General features: G+C 39.7%; 3 protein-coding genes across 11 annotated transcripts in view; 2 read left to right on the top strand and 1 right to left on the bottom strand.

The window, feature by feature from the left end:
- kiaa0753 (KIAA0753 ortholog) overlaps positions 1 to 4,733 on the bottom strand; it is a 31,716-nt gene extending 26,983 nt beyond the window's left edge. For all 9 annotated transcript variants that reach the window (XM_036001490.1, XM_031297583.2, XM_031297585.2 and 6 more), the window contains exons 1-7: positions 4,307 to 4,733; positions 3,367 to 3,660; positions 2,985 to 3,252; positions 2,704 to 2,813; positions 2,551 to 2,613; positions 1,910 to 2,131; positions 382 to 559 (exon numbers count right to left, since the gene is read on the bottom strand). In XM_036001490.1, the coding sequence (XP_035857383.1) occupies positions 382 to 559; positions 1,910 to 2,131; positions 2,551 to 2,613; positions 2,704 to 2,813; positions 2,985 to 3,252; positions 3,367 to 3,660; positions 4,307 to 4,435 (1,264 nt within the window). In that variant the 5' untranslated portion in view covers positions 4,436 to 4,733. The remainder of the gene's footprint in view (positions 1 to 381; positions 560 to 1,909; positions 2,132 to 2,550; positions 2,614 to 2,703; positions 2,814 to 2,984; positions 3,253 to 3,366; positions 3,661 to 4,306) is intronic.
- Positions 4,734 to 4,982: 249 nt separating this feature from the next.
- Positions 4,983 to 7,097, top strand: txndc17 (thioredoxin domain containing 17). Its single transcript, XM_031297644.2, has 4 exons — positions 4,983 to 5,261; positions 5,463 to 5,544; positions 6,180 to 6,255; positions 6,476 to 7,097. Exons 1-4 carry the CDS (start codon positions 5,117 to 5,119, stop codon positions 6,542 to 6,544), a joined length of 372 nt encoding a protein of 123 aa, XP_031153504.1. The 5' UTR covers positions 4,983 to 5,116; the 3' UTR covers positions 6,545 to 7,097.
- Positions 7,098 to 7,614: 517 nt separating this feature from the next.
- nxn (nucleoredoxin) overlaps positions 7,615 to 19,704 on the top strand; it is a 65,832-nt gene continuing 53,742 nt past the window's right edge. Inside the window, exon 1 of the mRNA XM_031297619.2 lies at positions 7,615 to 8,118. Coding sequence (XP_031153479.1) covers positions 7,810 to 8,118 — 309 coding nt within the window. The 5' untranslated portion in view covers positions 7,615 to 7,809. The remainder of the gene's footprint in view (positions 8,119 to 19,704) is intronic.

Here is a 19,704-nt window from a genome sequence, read left to right as displayed (position 1 = left end):
AGCCTGGTACAGCCATTTAAGCACAGTGGGGGGACCAAGCACAACTGCACAAAAGCCCTTAGGTGTCTTCCAGATACTCAGAAGACTAAACGGTTTGTTCTTCATCAAAAGGTATACACACAATTTACTATGTGTGCGGTGTTCAGAGGCTTGGGCAGCAGGTAGGCCACTGCTTTAAGCAGGAAATTATGAAGGAAAATACTGCATTTATATTGGATTAATGAGGTTTGAAATTGTCTTAATGAATACTGTTGCTGAGGGTATACATTTAGAAACAGACTAGAATATTACTTATAAAGTTACACACGCACAAATGGCTTACCAAAGAGAAGTAAAGGCTTATAAACATGCTAACTAAATCCAGGCAAAAGAACCACTCACCACGGAGACCTCTTTTGGGATTTGCCGGTTTGCGAGGACTTCGAACAGTTGAGGTCCTGGGACCCTTGGGTGCACTAGTAGGTGACATGCTGCGATGAGGAGACTTCCTGTGTGGAGGACATGCTTGGGCCTGCATCTTTTCAAGCAGCTCTTGTTTACTGAGGGCAGAATCCAAAGTCTAATACGAATAGAGTGACAAGACAATCAAATCTTAGATTATCCACTTACGAAACAACAACTAAACGATGCCGATTTATTGTCTTTTTAAAAATAAACAAATGGTATGTATTGTGATTTCTTTTTGTGACGATTTTTTAAAATAAATTCTTTTCCCTAGAATCAATATTATTTATTTTTATTTTTTTTTACCAAAAATGCACCTAAATATTTTCTGTTTATACGGTACCGCCGATGGCGACATTTAAAAATCCATGTTATGTTCTACTTTACAAAGTAAATAAATGTCAGACTGACTGAATGACATGTGATGTGCATTCTTCTTAGAAAACTATTAGTTTTTAGAAATGTCTCATGATAATATTGTCTCTAGAAGTATATTATTCAACTTTTGATTTTGTTAAAGAAGGAAAAGAAAATATTCAATACTATCGCATAGCAATACTTCTAGAATCGCAATAAATGGAAATCGCAATACCAATCAAATCGACACCCATGTATCGTGAAAGAATCGAATCAGGACAAAAGCATACCGTCCCAGCCCTAGTATTTGCATCAGCATCAGACAATTGCTGTAAAAACTGTAGACCTTTCTATAAAAAAAGTTTTGGAGGACAGAAAGTAAATGGAAAGATTAACTTACACTTGAATAAAAGTCATCTTATTTTGAAAGGTTGCAAATTACAGCCATTACTCAATGACCCACAAACAGTGGCAGACACCTTTTATTTACTCATCACTTGCGATGCTCTGCCAGACTTGTGCTGCAGTTATCTCCACTTGATGCATGATTGTCTTCAGTAATCACTTTAAATTACCTTGTTGAAAGGTGCTAGACAAATGCATTTCCCTGGCCTTCAGTAAGTAAAACACTAAGTCAGTTGGGCTAAGGTCAGGTGGCTGATATGGCCTGTAAATCATTCCACAAAACACTGTTTAGGTTGTCTGCCTGTATTACATTACATGTCATTTAGCTGACGCTTTTATCCAAAGCGACTTACAATTGCTATATATGTCAGAGGTCTCATGCCTCTGGAGCAACTAGGGGTTAAGTGTCTTGCTCAGGGGCACATTGGTCGATGTATTGCAGTGGGAATTGAACCCGGGTCTCCCACACCAAAGGCATGTGTCATATCCACTGCGCCATCACCACCCCTGTGTTTCGGATTATTGTTTTGCTATATTGTCCTAAAATTAGGGAAAATGTAAACAATGAGTCATTCATACTCTAAGAAGTACTCTATATATAATAGTTGTTACATGTCAAATCAACTGTGTTAGAATTGAGTCAAAACAATGAAAAGCCATATTATTGTCCAAATACTTTGGATTTGAACTTTATGCTCCTTACCTCTAGTTTCTGCAGGATGTCGAGGGCTGTCTCAGGCACAGCTGAACACTGTTGTACTTCAACCTTAGCTGAGCACAAAGAGAGCTGGCGAATCAGCTGGCTCAGCTCTTTGTAATAAGGGGGTACCTTGCCATGAGATACATCTGAAAGCTGGTGGATTACAACCTGTAAGGCCCTGAGTGTCCCACGGTGGGCAGCTGCAAGCCTGTTTATTGCCATGGACTGAAAGAAGAAGAGAAAGTAATTTACCATTGACTAAAACTGATACATCGATGATTTTTGCTTAGCAGTACAGCTAGCAAATCTTTAGCAACATAATATAATTTAAAGAATAAGCAATTGTTTGCTAAAAGTACTGCCACATGAATCTTTGAACATCAAGGTTATAACTTGTTACTGACTTTTGGGGGGAAAAAACATATTTTGTTTAATGCCTGTCATAGAAACAAATAAAACTAATACAATTGTGGTTTCACACCACTCACTTGTGTGTCTGATTGGCAAGTAGAACATTTATTTTTTGAGGGATAGGAAGCCCCAAAAAGTAATTTGATATGGGGTTTTGAACGCTGTATCATCAATAACTAATACATGAGCTCTACACATCAGTATAGAGATGTGTGACAATGCTGAAAACATACCTTTTTGGTGGCCCGCATTTTCTGGCTTCGTAGTTTCTCTATATCTCCTTGTATCTCGTTTACCTATTAAATAATGATTTTGTAGACAAGTGTTTATAGATACAGAACAAATTAAAAAGTCACTAATGGTTTATGTGCTTGAGGTTTAAATACCTGTTGTTGGAGAACATAGATGACACGTGCTGAGCGGGCTGCCTGCTTTTGTCTGCGTATCTCCAACTTGTTTTGCTCTTCAGGCTCCAGTAGATCTTCTATCTTCTCCCCTGTTGTTTGAACCCCATTATTCATTACTGTTTAGTTTAATCCATTATGTGTGCAATGTAAAACCATATGTAAAACGTGCTGATTGTGGTGGGTGCCAAAATTGTGATTTTTGTGTAATTATATTATTAATAGTAAGCCACAAGCCTATTGTGACAAAGCTGAGCTGTTACCTCTGCTGGCTAGCTCTTCTACTTTCTGAATATACACTTCTAGCTCATTCTGCAGCTTGCAAATCTCCTGGCTTAAAGGAGCCTGTTTGCCTCCTTCAAAATGCCTTGTGCCAGGGTCTCTGGTTGGGGGTGACTGGCCAATCCGAGGCAAGGAAGAAATGGGACGCTTCTGGGGTGTGTGCACCAACAATTTGCGTCCAGGTCGGGTTGCTTTCTCTTTTGGACTGGAGGTCTTTAACTTGTTCTTATTCAAAGTGGCTGCAAGCTCCTATAGAGAGAGAAAAAGACTCAATGACTGAACAAAGTGGCAATCGTTCTTTGAATAGGACATAAATGTAGTGTATTAGTTATAAACTATGTACCGTTAATCTACATCAATTACCTGGAGCAGCTCGACATCACTTGTTTCAAGGAGGGAGGCCTCCTGTGTGGGTTTAGCAGGGGATTTTATGAGTGACTCAAGGCGCCTTCGTCTCACATCTCGCTTGGCCAGCTGCACCGCAGCCTGCAGTCTCTCTTCTGAGAGAGTGGTAAAGCTGATGGAGCTTCTGGTACTGTCCACTTTCTCACGCTCCTCTGACAGCGGCAGCAGCCTCTCTATCACTATTGGGGCTGGCTGGCGTACACGGGTGGCACGGTTGCTGGTACTTGCAGGGATGGCTTCATTGAACAACAGCTGTTGCGTGTAAGACATCGATCAGTCTTAACCAGTCTCATATGTGATATAAAGAGTCACTGCGATACTCAATCATGCTTTTCACTTTCTCAACAAGTTATTTCTGTCTTTAACTTCATTTTAACCCAGTTGCCAATTTGTTTGGTGCAATTAGCTAAATCCGATGCGAACCTAAAGCAACAGTGCTAGAATAAATCTTATCTTAAGTTTTTTGTTTAAGCTGCTTTTAAAAGTTGTTGATTCAACTGTATGATCATTTGGGGGGGTTGTACTACTTGGTTCTGTTGACCTGCATTGTGCTATACTGAGAGGTGTGTCTAATACAGTATCTATTCTATCCTCACTGATATACATGGACAACATTTACAGATGACTTCGTACAACGCCATACAATCCAACGGCACCACACCCAACAGTCCTCTAATATGACCATTTAACGTTAACTTAAATAAACACCTCTAGAACAGTAACCTTCTAACCTTCATGGAGGTAGGATGACAGACTAAATTGAATTTAACTAGTTGTACCAAATCAGCTAGCAACAGTGTGCATGCGTGCACTTGTCAGATACCACAAGCTATCTAGAATAAAGATATAGCTAGCTAACGTAGTTGAATATTGCGTATGCCATCGTTGTTTAAGTTACCTTGGTTTGGGACCTCTCAGTAGGTAACATCAGCCCGTTCCGGGTTGAACCTGAAACAGGCCCGTGTCTCCTCTGGCTGTGCTGTCCTACGGGGGTCGTGGGACAACTCGACAACAACTGTGCAGTCATTACAGTTCTGTCAAAACAGCAAACAATTCTTGATATATAGCGTTAGCTAATGCTAATGCTAGTTAGCATTAGCTAGCTAACTAGCTACGCTTTTGAATTGAAGTTTGCAAACATTACGTTAATCGCCATCGCTTGTAAGCACTTTTTTAGTTTACACAGAAATGATAAATGAGCTACACACGTAGCGTCTCTAAGTGGGTGTTAATTATATTATATTAAGTATGTGACATGGTTAACTTTTTCACATCTTTGTCCGAGCCTGTCAACAGTTTGAAACGCCGCCATGACAACAACAGAACGCCGCTAGACGGAAGTAGTTTTGTACCAAGTACGGATCGTCAAGAAAGTCAAATATAATCGCAACCGCATTATTTAATGTTACGCCATAACTTTAAAATAAACTTCTTTCTGTAATATGTTATGACTGTGTGAAATTCTATGTAAGAGGTGTATTCACATATTAGAACATATACGTGAGGACAATTTAAACTGCTTAATACACCTTTTCGGGTACACGGTCACTTTAAGAACCTTTGCACCGGCCGGAAGTGGTAGTGTCACATTTGGAGTATTTCTACCAGGTCCAGTGTTCAGAAGAGCAGTATTTCTAATAACTCTGGTTAATGCTTCGTAGTCTAATTTTTTAAGGTAGTACATTTTCACACTAACTCGGTCTAAACGATGCCCCACTACGAAGAAGTGACTGTGCGCGGATATGATGAATTCTGTCAGGCTGTGTCTGAGAGAAAAGGAAAGGATATTTTTGCTTATTTCTCTGGTGATAAAGACGCCCAAGGAAAGAGCTGGTGTCCAGACTGTGTGAAAGGTATATAATATATAATATCGCCAATAGATGCTTGTACTTTCATTTTGCGGAGACTTGATTGAAATGTATGGCTCATGTGCCCGTATGTGACAACATACGGGCACATGTCATTGTCATTGTTCTGGCAACGTTAGTTAGATAGTATACTGCTGTTATATTTCACGTGTGGTGCATTCACTGCCGTCCCTTGTTCCCTTTCAGCGGAGCCAGTTGTTAGAGGAGAGATGAGTCATCTTCCCGAGGGCTCTGTCTTCATCTACTGTCAAGTTGGAGAAAGGGCCTAGTCAGTATTTTACTCTGCTTTCATTTATGAAAAACAAGAGAGAGCACACCATATTAGGTGTTCAATTATTTTTAATCAGCTGCTCTATAAAATATGATAGATAATGGCAAACAAAGGTAAAGAGAGTTCAATGTATAACAACTTTAAAATTTACAATTTGCCAGTTTGACAAAATTGATTTGATGTTACATGCTTTTGAAAACGGTATTAAATGAAAAGCAAGTAATCCTTTGTATTTGTGAAGCCACTGACCAGTAATACTTGATAAATTACTGAAAACTATTATGTTTTGAGGGGCTTCAAAGACTTTGGTATTGTGATAATTACACCCCTACAGTCATAAATCTGTATCACATATTAACCATCTGCTTACAAACAATTAGATCTGGCCATAATGCTACAAAAAAGGGATTTCTATACAATTTTATGTGTAAATGTATAATATAAATTAGAGCACCAAGTAATGCTTATATCATAGATTTCATAATCATTTACTCCCCTGAAACATTTCAGATTTTTGAAAATAGCTTCATCATGGAAAGCTGAAAACCCTCTTCAGCCTTCCCTTGTGCTCTTTCAAATGTAGTACTGGAGAATCATTTCAGCTGTGTAATAACGTTTTTTTCATGCTTCAGTTGGAAGGATTCAAATAATGACTTCAAGAAGACACTAAAGTTGAGTGGAGTTCCCACTCTGCTGCGATATGGCACAGTAAGAATCATTTGCTTGACTATTTTATTGACATGGATTAGACTAAAACAAGTTTTACTAAAAATGTTTTGCAGAAAAAAAACATGTATAGAAATGTTTCTTATAAAATGTATATGTAAAAAACCATTCTCTTTGTTTAATATGACTGTAGCTAGAGTAGTAGTCTAGGGAGTGAATGTACCTGTAATACCCCCCCCCCCCCCACATTATCCTGTTTCAGCCTCAGAAGTTGGTGGAGGAAGAACTCTTTAAAGCAGATCTGGTGAGGATGATGTTCACTGAGGACTGAGGGAGCCTGCGCTGTTCACATTGGTCATTTCATCATTTCTCTACTGCTAAACAGTACATTTTTCCACCATTCAATTCCAGCATCATTGACAACCATGCACAAGGTACATATCCTTCTGTAATTTAATGCAAATCACCAACTGTGTAAGTTGACAACCAAAATATCGAGCATCCTCTGTAAGACACAGCTATTCAGTTAATTCTGTACTGGAACATCTGCAAAGACAAACACGTATAATCAATGTAACTCCTACTAATTGTTCTTGTGCTGCTTTATGTGCAATCACTCAATCCTGATTTGTAATCTGAGTTTGATACATTTCTTCAAATGTAATGTTAATCTTAACACACAAGTTAATTATAAAAACATTTTAGGATTTTCTTTATTGTGACCATTTTTTATGTGATTTTTTTTTTTTTTTTTTGGTAGTAGGACCCAAATAAAGTAACACTTAATGTACTTTTGTAGCAGGAGAGAGCATTCTTTGTAATGTGTTGTATGATTTTGATGAAGGCCACACATGCATCTCACAACAACGTTTTTCTTGATTATTTTTGTTCTGGGGGATGTTTATTTGGACAAAGATTTTATTCATATGACAAGTGTTTTTCACCATTTTCATGCTATACTATGTGACGTTGTGCCAGAAATCTCTGTTGCAGCCCAGGTAGTTTCCTCTTGTGAACACTACATGGCAGCATATCCATAGGAATAAAGGGTGGTTTTACCCCAGCCTTATCTTTTTGAAAATTGCAGAATTTCTCGTGGAGTTGCCTAATAAAGCTTGTTAAATGAACACATTCTAAGCATTTAATAAAATGTCATTTTGAGTTGAAACCTAGAATCCAGCTGCTTCTAATCTGAAAGTTAGTGAAGTTAGGGGATATAAAACATGTAAACACAGACATTAAAATAATTGAGCTGCATTTTCTATTATTAACACATCAAAAAAAGAAAAAGGAAATGGTGATAAAGTGTCACCTTTGTAAATAGAATCATGATTAAAGTGTATGCTTGTGGGGGTGGGGGTGGGGGTGGGGTGGGGGTAGTCAGGGCGATTTAAAGCGGAGCGCATTCCTGCACAGCGCTCACACCGGAGGACGAGCCGCGGTGAAACCGACCACGACGCCTCACAGGGGCTGGGAGCTCACCTAAAACCTCACATTGGCGGTGGAGGAAGTGCTGGGTGTCGCCTGAACATAGCGGTTACATGTGCAGCAACCTCAGCTGAGGGTAACGTTGTGTGTTCGAGCACTGTAGCCGCGATGTCGGAGTTTCTGGTGAGTCTATTCGGGGAGCGGCTCGTCAACAGCGAAAAAGCCGAGGTGGATGTGCAGTCGCTGGGCGCCAAGCTATCCCTGGTCGGGCTCTTCTTCGGATGCAGCCTGAACGCCCCGTGCAAGCAGTTCAACGGCAGCCTGTGCGAGTTTTACAGCAGGTTCAAAAAGGCGTCTGAACATAAGGACAAATTGGAAATCGTCTTCATCTCGTCTGATCAGGACCAGAAACACTGGCAAGACTTTTTGCAGGAGATGCCATGGCCTGCCTTACCTTTCAAAGACAGACACAAAAAGGTAAGATGGGCTGTGGTGATGAAGAGGAACACCGCCAAAGCAGTGCTTATTCTCTGAAGAGGTTTCCCTGTGTTTAGTGGGCTGGAAATATGTCATATCTGCGTCTTCTGTCAGTGCAGGTGTTTTTGGTTTAATTTGGGTCATTCAATTGATTTCCTTACAACATTAACCACTATTTAATCAGATTCCCTTGGCTGCTGTCATCCTGAATAACCTCCATAAACTAAGTAAATCTAATTATTGATTAAAAAAACAAAAAAAAAAACAACACAGACTATTATACAGAAAATACAATTTAATGAAGTCAGGGTTTAAAAAAATAAAAGCCATAGCCAGTGGAAAATGAAAATGGTCTGTGAAATGTCAGCAGTGTTTGCAAGGAAATGGGCTATATTAGCTATGTCATTTAAAAAAGAATGTTTCACCCTTTTGATAAATAAAAGTTGCAGCTAGTGAAGGAACCATTTGTCCCTACTTATCCTGACTTACATGTTATCAAGATCATCTAGATGTGGCAGACCAGACATTCCTAACTTATTAACAGGAGAGGAAACCGAAAGAAAGACTTCATTTCCTTTTGTCTTTCCACTGACTAACATTTCTGTTGAAGGAATGCTTATTGGCACATAAATATCTCAGAACCCTGTTACATTTGCATCTATCATATTCTCCATGTAGCTGCATGTGTAGTCTGCCCAGTGAAGGTCCTTTTTATTTTGACATCATCTCATCTATAGTTTTTCCTGATGATGTGCTTGGAGGATTTCTAGTTCTGTACTTTGATTTATCTCACTTATTAAGTTCTTTTATTTTTCCCTAATTTTTGTAAATCATGAGGCTTGGATTTATTTTTCTGTGATATTTACTTTGAAATTGTAGTGTAAATATTTGCTTTTCATTAGAAATAGACAAAGTAAATACATATTTTTTTTGAGGGTATTACTATTATGTTATAAATTTGACTCTAATCTAATATTTTGATTAACGATTTGAAGCAGTTTTATTATTTAAGACAGTTTCTTTTGTTTATAGCTAAAACCGCCTTGTGGATAAATTACTATTCTTTATACAAAATAAAAAATACATATGGTAGAGTAGAGGTTTCCTTTACCAGTTAGTACATTTGCAGCTGCATAAACATGAAGTATTTTCAAATGATAGGGGTGTGTGTGTGTGTGTGTGTGTGTGTGTGTGTGTGTGTGTGTGTGTGTGTGTGTGTGTGTGTGTGTGGTAGGATCCTGTTTGCAACACAGGTCTCTTTCCCTTTTACTAAATCTAAATGTAGTTGCAGATACTAAGGCATGAACAAAAATACTGTGGTCAGTTGTATTTGCATCGTATCAGTCATGTCGGTGAATGCTCATTTTGTTTTTAAAGTAAAATGGATTTCTATGGATTTAAAATTGTAAAAAAAAAAAAAAAAAAAAAGAAGAGGATTTTGACCCTTTTGCTTTTTAAGATGAGGCCTGATTATACTTTTAAGAGGAAATAATATATAAAAGAATAGTCTATGGCCATTAAAAATATTTGTAACCTTGGTCATGTCATACAATATGCATATAAAACCACAGTGGCCTAAAATCTTTAGTAGCCAACTTCTTGTCTTTGACACAGTCTGTATATTTTGTCAGAAAGGATGCATCTTTTTCAGTCTCGTCACGTATCTGCTCTGTGTGTAGGTGAGGCATGACTTGGACTGCATCATTGTCTTGTAAATTCTTTCAGATTGCCAATGATGATTTCCATTACACATAATGAAGTCCAGGCGTAAAAAAGGCTCCGAGATGACAGGGGAGTGGGGGGTTGTCTTGTTGTTGTCTGGGCGGAGCACATCCATCGCCACAGTGCAGCCTTATTGTGTTTCTAACTGCTTGTGGAGGATAGCTGTGGCATCAACATAACCATTGTCCATGCTCTTATTGGTGGTCCACTGGCTGCCTCGGCCTTATGAGAACAGAATAACACGGTTGTGTGTCTGTGTTTTGCAGAGGCCTGCAGTTTTGGTTCAGTTTGGGCTTCATCCAACCTTTCGGCCTATTCTCTCTCACCATTAAAACACAGCAGTGGAAATACATGTTTCCGTCTGCAGCTTTAGTACTGCAACATTATATTATAAATGTGACATCTCCAGAGACTTCCAGAGCATGTCGTTACCCCTCATCCTCCAATTTATGATTTATGCATGTTGGCATTGCAATTTTATTATAATGGTACAGATATGTATGCAAGATTCTGTGCATTCACGAGACGAACCTTTTTATTCATAATTCAGGTAGTTGATTTACTTTTTTACTCTGGATAGTTGGCATAATTAGTTGTAAAGCTACAACGATTAGTGGATGAACATAAAATTAATCAACATCGTTTTGATAATCTATTATACCTTTTAGTAATTTTCCAGGCAAAAATACCAAATATTGTGCTGTGGGAATTTTTATAATGGATATTATTCACTAATTTCTGACATATATTTTGGACAAACTAGTGAATTGACTAATCAAAACATGAATATAATGAAAATAATTGCTAGTTGCAGCCCTAATTAATTGCGTATTGTGTGGGGATTTATGAGTCTTCTTGGTGAAACACAAGGTGGTCAATTCAGGACAAAAATGCACACATTTTAATCTGTTGGCTATGATTAGATGTGTCTACTTCTAGTGTGAGATTCATATTTTGCAAATGAGGAAGTGTGAAGTCAGCTGGCAATGAAATTGGACAACAAAGTGTCTCATTTGGCTGTGAGTACCAAAGGAAGATAGACAGCTAAAGATGTCCTGGCATGTCTGAATGTGAGCGTTACAGTAACTGAAGAGGATCTACTGTATGTGTGCTATCGACAGACCTAATTGGTGAGTGATGTTGACCCGGTGGAGGGTGGTGTTGATGTTGTTGGTCTGCAGACTAAGTGGCCCTCTCACCTCTCCTCTCTGGTTCTATTTGACTCTGCGCAAGCTGAGCTCATTCCCTGAAGGATGCAATTGCTCTTTCAGAGCCTCGCCGCCCACCAACAATCTCCGACTGTACCTCAACCACTGCCTCCCCCTCCTCTGCCCTGTACTAACTTGGCTATCTATCTCTCACTGGAGGCTGTCCTCTTTTTCTTTTTACTCGGGGGTTATCCAGGCCTTCCTGTTGCAGGAAATGTTTATTTAATCAAGCAGGGATAATATTCTTGATTTTAAATACAGAGAGAAAGGAAAGTCTGGTGTTAACTTAAAGTCGAGGCCAAGCTTTGTTTAATCTTTTCTTATAAAAAGGTTTAAAACTGTTGTGTAACCAATTAGCCTTGTTATAAAGGTTACACTTGGGTCAGTTAAAGATTGCTTAATGGAGTGGAAAATATCAGTAGTACATTTTATATTTTCCATTCTGAAGTTGGTGTCACTCTTAAAGCCAAGCAGACCAAGAGTTCAGAACAGTGTTTCTGCACAGCATAAAGGATATCGGTATTTGTCTCGGGGAATCCTCGAATAGCACGGTCTCTGTAAATGGACGTGTGCTTGTTGTCCAGGGAAGGCCAGCTGTCTGGCTGTCTTGGCTTGCTGGCACTGCCTTACATGGACTTGTGCAGCAGGAGTGAGAGAGTTTCATGTGAATCAATTAAAACCTTGGCCAACGCGATGCGAAATCCCAACTTGACCAAAGAGGGGAGAACAAGCTGAGAAGCTGCCGAAGCTGCTCCTGCAGGAGTCGGAGGGGGGGCGGGGGAGAAAGGCCTCTCGTTCAACCTCTCCTGGTCAGCGGTTCTGCTCTGTAGCCGGCCCCCAGAGGCAGGATGCCCGCTCACTCGGCTCACAGCCAGGGGCTGAGGGTGTGAGGGGCTTCAGAGAGGGGCTAAGGACACCTTTCATCAATATGTCACTGATCTGATGAAAACTGCAGTGCAGTCCATCGTGGCTCTTTGCACTGTGACAGAAGAAATGGCTTAAAATAAGGGCCAGAACTGTTTTATCTGCATGTGGTACTTCCCTCTCCTCTTGATCTGCCAGTGTTGCATTTAGTTTTTGTGGGCCTGTATTATTAGATGTTTTCTCCTTTTGTTGTGTTCACTCGCACAGAGTGGGCTAATAACAGCAACAGAATGTGACATTTTTGAGGCTTTTGTGATGTGGAACATCTGTAATTGAGAGCTTTAGAAATGTAATTGTAGGATTCAGAGAGGGTGTACTCGTCACTAGTTTCTGCTTAGCATGCCTGTGCTCCAGCTCATGGGAACAAACGTCATGGATGGTATCAGCAGGATATCAAACTGAGGTTTTTAAGATCCCCAGGTAGGTAGTAGGCAAAACGTAAAACATTTCTGCCTGCCCCGGAACAGTAGGTCTAATCATATTTCAAAGAGAATTGGAAGTAAAATGAATAGATCATCCTAAAATAGGCAGAACGCATGAGATCCAAGGACTGTGGCAGGAAGGTTAATTAAGGATGATGTGTGCAGAGTGAAAACTAAGTCACTCAATGCAGCAGCCCTACATTGGTTACCAACATACAGATGATAGGTGAGTGTGGTCTAACAAAGCCACCTCCACCAAATAAAGCTGTTAACCTAAACGGTGGCACTCTTTTAGATTCCTTACTCTGATCAAAGTACAGAGGCTTTAGTAAGTAGCCTAATATGAAGTTGGCTCTGGGACCAAATGGAAAATAAGATAATCCCACTTCAAGGCATTTGACCCTGGCAGATTAGACGACTCATGAAACTCTAAAAGAACACTTGATCTTGCTGCAAAAATTTTTAATCAGTACTTTATTCTATTTACATACACGCATTTAGAATGTGTTTTGCTATACACTATAATAACATGAAAACAGACTTATAAGTGATTTTTTTTTTTTTTTTTTTTTTTTTTCTTATACGACAGGCTTAAAGTTTTTTTGTCATACCTTGACAGTTTCGACTGCTGACTCTGCAGTCATCTTCAGATCCCATGTCTGTCATGCAGTAAAACATATATTGGGGAAACAGGCAGACCCTTTAGTACACGCAAGAACGAACACAAAAAGAGTGTCAGAAGGAAACATCTGGAGCGCACACCTGTGCAATTAAAGAAAAGGCGGAGCAGGATCATCTGAAATCAGCCATTTCAGACCACTGCAAAAGGGAAAATCATATCATGAACTGGAAGGAGGCCAAGATCATCCGAACAGAAAGCAACAAATACCATCTCTGGATTGCTGAGGCAGTGGAGATCCGAAAGCGTGCCCCCAGAACTGTAAACCGGGATGAAGGAGCATACCAACTTTCACCCCCCTGGGACGCGGTTCTAAAGAGACTCTCCCTGCCGTCTGAGGGACCGTCATGCGGGGAGGGGGGGCTCCCGCGCCCGGTTCCCTAGGGGGTCGTTGGAGGCACAGCGTCATTCCATCACACAGGTGGAATGACACAAACTAAATATATCACACCCACAGTAGACGTCACAGCAACATCACGTGACGCTTCTGAAGATGACTGCAGAGTCAGTAGTCTAAACTGTCAAGGTATGACAAAAAACTATAAGAAAAAATCACTTATACATTTAAATAGTAGGCTAAATGAACTTGTTTGGATGAAAACAGACTATTATTCTTTTTCAAGGTTCTAATTGCCAAACTGAACTGTGATGCAGGGGTTACTGTGTAATGCACACTATGGTGACTCAGTAATAAGGGCCTTTTTTACTTCCCCCAATGTGGCTCAGGTCGACAATACTTAGGGGCCTGCCTTGGATTTAGACAAAGTAAGTGGTGTGTTGGTATAATACAGTACCTGTAACTAGATAGTAATTTTATTTAAATTACATATTATGATGTGACGTCTTTATTACACAGCAGAAAAGTACAGGGAGTGCTCCAGACATTCATCTGGCATTTATTTGATAAGGATTTGCATCTCTGAATTTTGTGCTTCAGGTATGATTGTGTGTTTCTTTTTTTAAATAGCTGATTGGATATTTGCGATATTATATTTGTTTTGTGTCTGCTCAACAGCCTCAACACTGGTTGTGAATATAGATCACCTTAGCAACAGTACGGTATATCATTTATTTCCTATTAATGAACTGATGAGATTAGAGGTGTTATTCAAACACATGTAGTATGAGTTATATACAAAGGAACCATGGCTTTTGTAATGACTACTATTTCTACATTCCAATTCACACCATTGGGTTTCGTGTTACGCTTCCTTTTAAGTTTTGATAAGCTGACCTTGTAGAAACTGTTACCTTGACTCTGGCTTGAAGTGTGCATGCCTGGCTGCAGTGCTGTAGTTTAATGTGACTCCATTGTCCTGCAGCTGTGAGGCCTTGTTGCTGTGCGCCGTGTTTGACAAGAGCTTATGTAAAGAATGTGGGCAGACACCTGCCGTTCAGGGCCAGAGGGCATGGAAACTGTGTGTTTGTGAGGGCTCAGGATACTTGGCAATGCCAACTGTTACATCTCACATCACCAAGCTTGTATTACTGTCTCCTTTCACTGCCCATTGTGTCCTCTTCACTGGGAGATCTGTAATATTATGAGAGGCGACAATGGAGAACTCATCAGAGGTGAAGTTCGGAGGCTTAAGTTACCCCAAGTGAGAGTTTAGGGAACAGTCGCACTGTGTGTGTCTAATAACCATTCCCTCTTGCAACTCAATCTGTTTTTACTTCCTTTATCTACCCGTTAAAAGACAACACACAATAGGTGTAAGGCTTCGACCTCTGTCTGCGGTCCACAAACCTCTGAAACGATACTCTGGGATTGACTTTTCCTCTTTGTCCCTGTGTTCTCCAGCTGGACTGCTCCTGGACTCTGTGCGGTTTTCAGTCAGGACTTTCCAAAGCGGAGTGACGTTAAAGATAATGGACATGGCTAATGTGTTCACCGCAGTGTCTGCAGTTGCTCTCGATGAGAACAACAGATGATTCATCCGCTTGCGCACATTACCCCAAACCAACCCAATTGTCACTTACTTGTAAGTCAAATCATCCAAACCAGTGCAGCATAAAGGTCAGCATGCGATCACTTGGTATTCATTTTGGATTCTACTGATGACAGGAAAGCAGCTTAGACCAAGCTTCTTTCCATGGAAATAAGCAGATGGTTGTTATTTCAATTCCTAAATCCACCATCATCTGCTATGTGTTTCCTTTTTTTTGTTCTTTTTTTAATGCTATTGCTGCCGTATCCGGGAGGTTATTCAACCTTTTCCGTGTGCTAAGAATACTTTATGGACGGGTTGTTGTGCCTGGACCCTCCCCCACTCAATCCTCCGGTCTCTAATTGCCCCACACAGCAGCTCAGCAGCCCCTTCCAAACATAATAACAGCATAGCCGCCCCAGGGGCATCCTGCCATCCAGAGCTGTCTTTCGTCTTCCTTTGTTATCTCTCCTAGATTGAATGTTGGCTCTTTGTGATTGCCCAGTTTCCCCCTCATCACCACCGCTGATCATATTTCTTAAGCTAAATAAAGAAGACACAATGACGTATGCATGCTTTGGACTGTCTACACTCACTGCAAATTTTACAGCTTTATCTCTGACGCTCGGTGAAACCTGTCTCCTCCAGGATATCTGCTCTATCAGTGAGTGGCAGTGTTGATTTGATGTAAATTTATTCATAGTATGAACATTTCTGGCGTGACAAGTTTCCCCTTGGACGATAACCCTTTCCTTTCCATGTGACCACCACCCTGCTCCCAGGATGGAAGCACTGTTGTGTATATAGAAGCTGTAAACCCCACTGTGGTTCCATTCAAGTGTAAGTGCTCCTGCAGCTCCTGCTCCTGTCTGAAAAGAAGCTTGCCGTACAAAGAGACCCACTGTCTCAGCATGTAGCATGGCACACTGGCACCAGCCCTGCAGTCTTGCCTACCGTTCAGCTGTTGCATGTGGCGAAGGGATTTTTATCTAGCAACTGACAAGCATCCAGTTCGACCAAGTGAGGAAAAAGGTAGCTCAATTTCTTGGAGTGCAAGGCTGTTTTCTACAATGTTGCTGAAATAATCATGTTTTGTCACAGATCTAAACATATTTTGTTTTTTGTTCTGTGCTTGATTACACTTGAATTCTGAATGCCAACCACTTGCCCAGAGGGTACATCTGCTGCAGTCATGGAAAGATTTTCGAATAGCTCAACTAATTAAAAATAAAAGACATATCCAAATACTGTATTTGTGTTTTGGAGGAATACGCATCCAGCTGGTATGATCAAAGTAATGTTAAAACACCTGAAAAAGTTAGCTAAAAGTAATGGATAAATGGTTGGAAATAGTTGGTTAAAAGTAATGGATAATAGTTAGCTGAAAGTATTTGATATTGAATTTGGGACATAAAAATAATGTATAACACCGGAGCATCCCAGGGCTGTGTTTTGATCCCCCTGCTGTACTCTCTGTACACACCACTGTGTAGCCACTTTCTACTCTAACACAATCTCAAGTTTGCTGACAACACAGCTGTGGTAGGCCTGATCACAGACAACAATGAAAAGGCCTACCTGAAAGAAACAGAGGATCTTGGAGTTGGATCAAGTTGCAGGAGCTGGATGACATGGAAGGTTGATATTAACTGGAATTGTACCTTGTACAATTTCATGTGACAAATACAATCAATTGATAATAGTTAGCTGAAAGTAATGGATAACTGGCTGAATAGTTAGCTAAAAATAAAGGATAAATACCTGAAATAGCTAAAAGTAATGATACATGGTTGAAACGTCCTGCCTCTGCCCCTTTTTGATTGTGGTAGGAATGCAAACTTGAAAACAAAATTGGGAACCACTGATGTACATTAACTGCTGTGATGTGAGGATAAGGCCAGTATTCCCTGTTGGCTACACTCGTGTTTAACCCTTTAAGTTTCATATCTTAAGTTTGTATTTTTATACATTTTATTTATCAGAACTTTAATATATTTTGATGTTCCTCTGTTCTGTTGTGACAATAAAACAAACAAGTTTATTTTTAAACTGCATTATCATATTATTTTAGTGAGGACTCATAAATAACTACAAATAACTAACGTTAGGGAAATCTGTTTATGTTTTGTTACGCGTTTCTGGATTATTTTTTAAAATGTATATTGGCCAATATATTGGAATATCGGATTTTTAAATCGCCAAATATTTGTATCGATATCGGCCTTAAAAATCGTTTATTGGTCGGGCTCTACCTATGATATACTGTGTAAGGATGGAGATCATTTGGATTTCATTTTATTTATTTTTCAACATATCCTAGACTTTGGGGAAAAAAGTTGTAAATGGCATGAATGGATAGGGATGTTATAAAGGTGCGATGTCTTCAATATCGGACTGGTGGTCAAGAAAGCAAATAAGCATATTTCCCAAAATGTTGAGCTATTCCTTTAATCAAGTATTGACAGGACTGGATAGTATTTTCAATATGCCAGGTTTGCTCATAATAATAAAACATATATATATAAATGCCAGGTCTTGTCAGGGACATCCTATGAAAACCTGTCACCATGCACATGCACTCACGCACCCGCCAACCCCAGTCACTCAGCAACAGACAGACTGAAGAGGCTCACTGAGCACCAGAGGAAACTGAGCGATATTAAAATCCAGTAATAGTACTTTGTCACAGTCTTTTTGACAGCTGAAAGAAACTTGCACTCCAGCGCCAAATCTCCACTGGGAGATCAGGCCAAGTCACCCATTCTTTTTCATTTTAACTTGCTTGTTCGCATATGCATTATTTTACTGTTTCAAATAGTTCATATTCATGTAATAATAAAAAATTGGGGTAATGTTTCCACATGTCCGATTTTACGTAATTCAGACTAGTTGGTTCTAACTGTTGGTTGATCCTCACTTTTCTCCTAGGTGCTACATTTACAGTGAGCTGTTAATCTCTGACAGGATAATGAGCCAGCTGAGGATATATCATATATGTCTTAAAGGTCGCAGACAGCTTCCTAGCAGAATCTTTTCCATAATATCCAATCAGCTCTTTCAGTCAGTTTTCATGGCGTAGCATGGTAGCAAGTTAAGAGTTTTAACAGTTGCTGAACGAACCAATAATTATAAGTAAGCATTTTCAAAAGTACTTTTTGTCGTAGCTCAGCAACTCAACGAGGCTCAGGAGTTGTGTAGCTCATTTAAATGCTGTCCTTGCTAAGTCGGCATGTTGCGTTAAGTAAAAGCGGAGAAAAACTCAGGTAAGGGGAATCTGGCTGAAGTAGATCTCATGGCCTGTAGTTTGCTCATTATTTTTGTAATAACCGGAGAGTCACTTGGAATCATTTCCAGGCGCACCCATCCCCTGCTCCTCCAGGAGATTGCACACAAACATGCATTCTTGAATTTGGACCATTTAATATGTTTGTATTTTGATTATTAGTCTAAATATCCAAAACCGTCACGGTTCACGGAGTTTACTGTGGCTGTGTTATATGACACCACTGCAACAACACACTCCACCACATAATTGCACATTATATCTACTTGGACAAATGGATATGTTGATATTCCCAGTTGGTATCTGTCATGGCTTGTGTCTGCACGCCTGAGTCACGTGATTCTTCAGAATACATTTGTGAGCTATTTCTCAAGGTCACTGGTAGGCAGGTTAATCTGGAAAACAAATAATGGTGCTGCAGTGTTGCCAATACATTGATTCATGCTGTTCTATTATCAGTAGCATTACATTAACAATATGAAGCTGGGCTTATTTTTCAGCTGGCTGCAAAATATAACTGGAACTGAAAGCCTGTGGTGAAGCACAATAAGAATAGGTGTAGACTTACCTGTTCATGCCAGCTACTGTATGTAATAATTAGTGATTTTAGTGTTGGTAATTCCAGTTTGTTCAAATTTGTCTGATGACATAAGTTTGTTTGTTTTTGTAGAAAAAATAGGCCAACCTGCAGTAAAATTAGTGCCGTCATCATCTCAGTGTCTACTAAGTTGTTTTTTTTTGTTTTTATTTATGCTACTTCTAGGAGCGCTATGTTCGTAAATTTCCTAATTCTACTAACGGCCTATTGGCCTAAACATTGACCTTTCTTTAGCATCTGTGAAGTGAACATCTCTCACTGTTACGATGCAAACATTGTTAGACTATTTAAACCTGCATAACCGCAGACTTAATTCAATAATTCATTTCTTTTTTTTTTTGTCATAAAAATTGATATTCGGGAGCAACAAAACATTGTCATATTATCACCTTATCAAGTTAATATGGTTATATTAGCAAAAAAAAAAACATATTTACACATCCAGGAGACATGGAGCCAAGATTCACACTCATAACATCTACTCTACCAGCCTTTTTATTTAGTAGCCGTACAGACTAGTTTGTTCACTTCAGCTGCAGCAAGTAAAGTAAACAAGCACACAACTTGACCTCGCTGCTGAGAAACACATGGTGTCTGTATAATCTATCAGAGAAGCAGGCCAGATGATGTACTGATGGTTGCATGTGTGGAGGTATTGGCAATGTTGCTGGCTGTAACAGGGAAATATTCCTGAGTAGGCAGGGTAACACTAACCATGAAAGGAAGCAAGGGTGTCATGGGAGGTGCTGTACCTGAGTGAAAGGGATTCTCATTGAATGAACACCCTCTGAGGGAAGAAGTAGCCTTGGATTTTATGCTAGC

This window comes from Sander lucioperca, chromosome 5, assembly GCF_008315115.2.
Source record: "Sander lucioperca isolate FBNREF2018 chromosome 5, SLUC_FBN_1.2, whole genome shotgun sequence".
NCBI classification, from domain to species: domain Eukaryota; kingdom Metazoa; phylum Chordata; class Actinopteri; order Perciformes; family Percidae; genus Sander; species Sander lucioperca.
The sequence above is the reverse complement of the archived record's forward strand: the minus strand, read 5'-3'. Positions and strand labels throughout refer to the sequence as shown.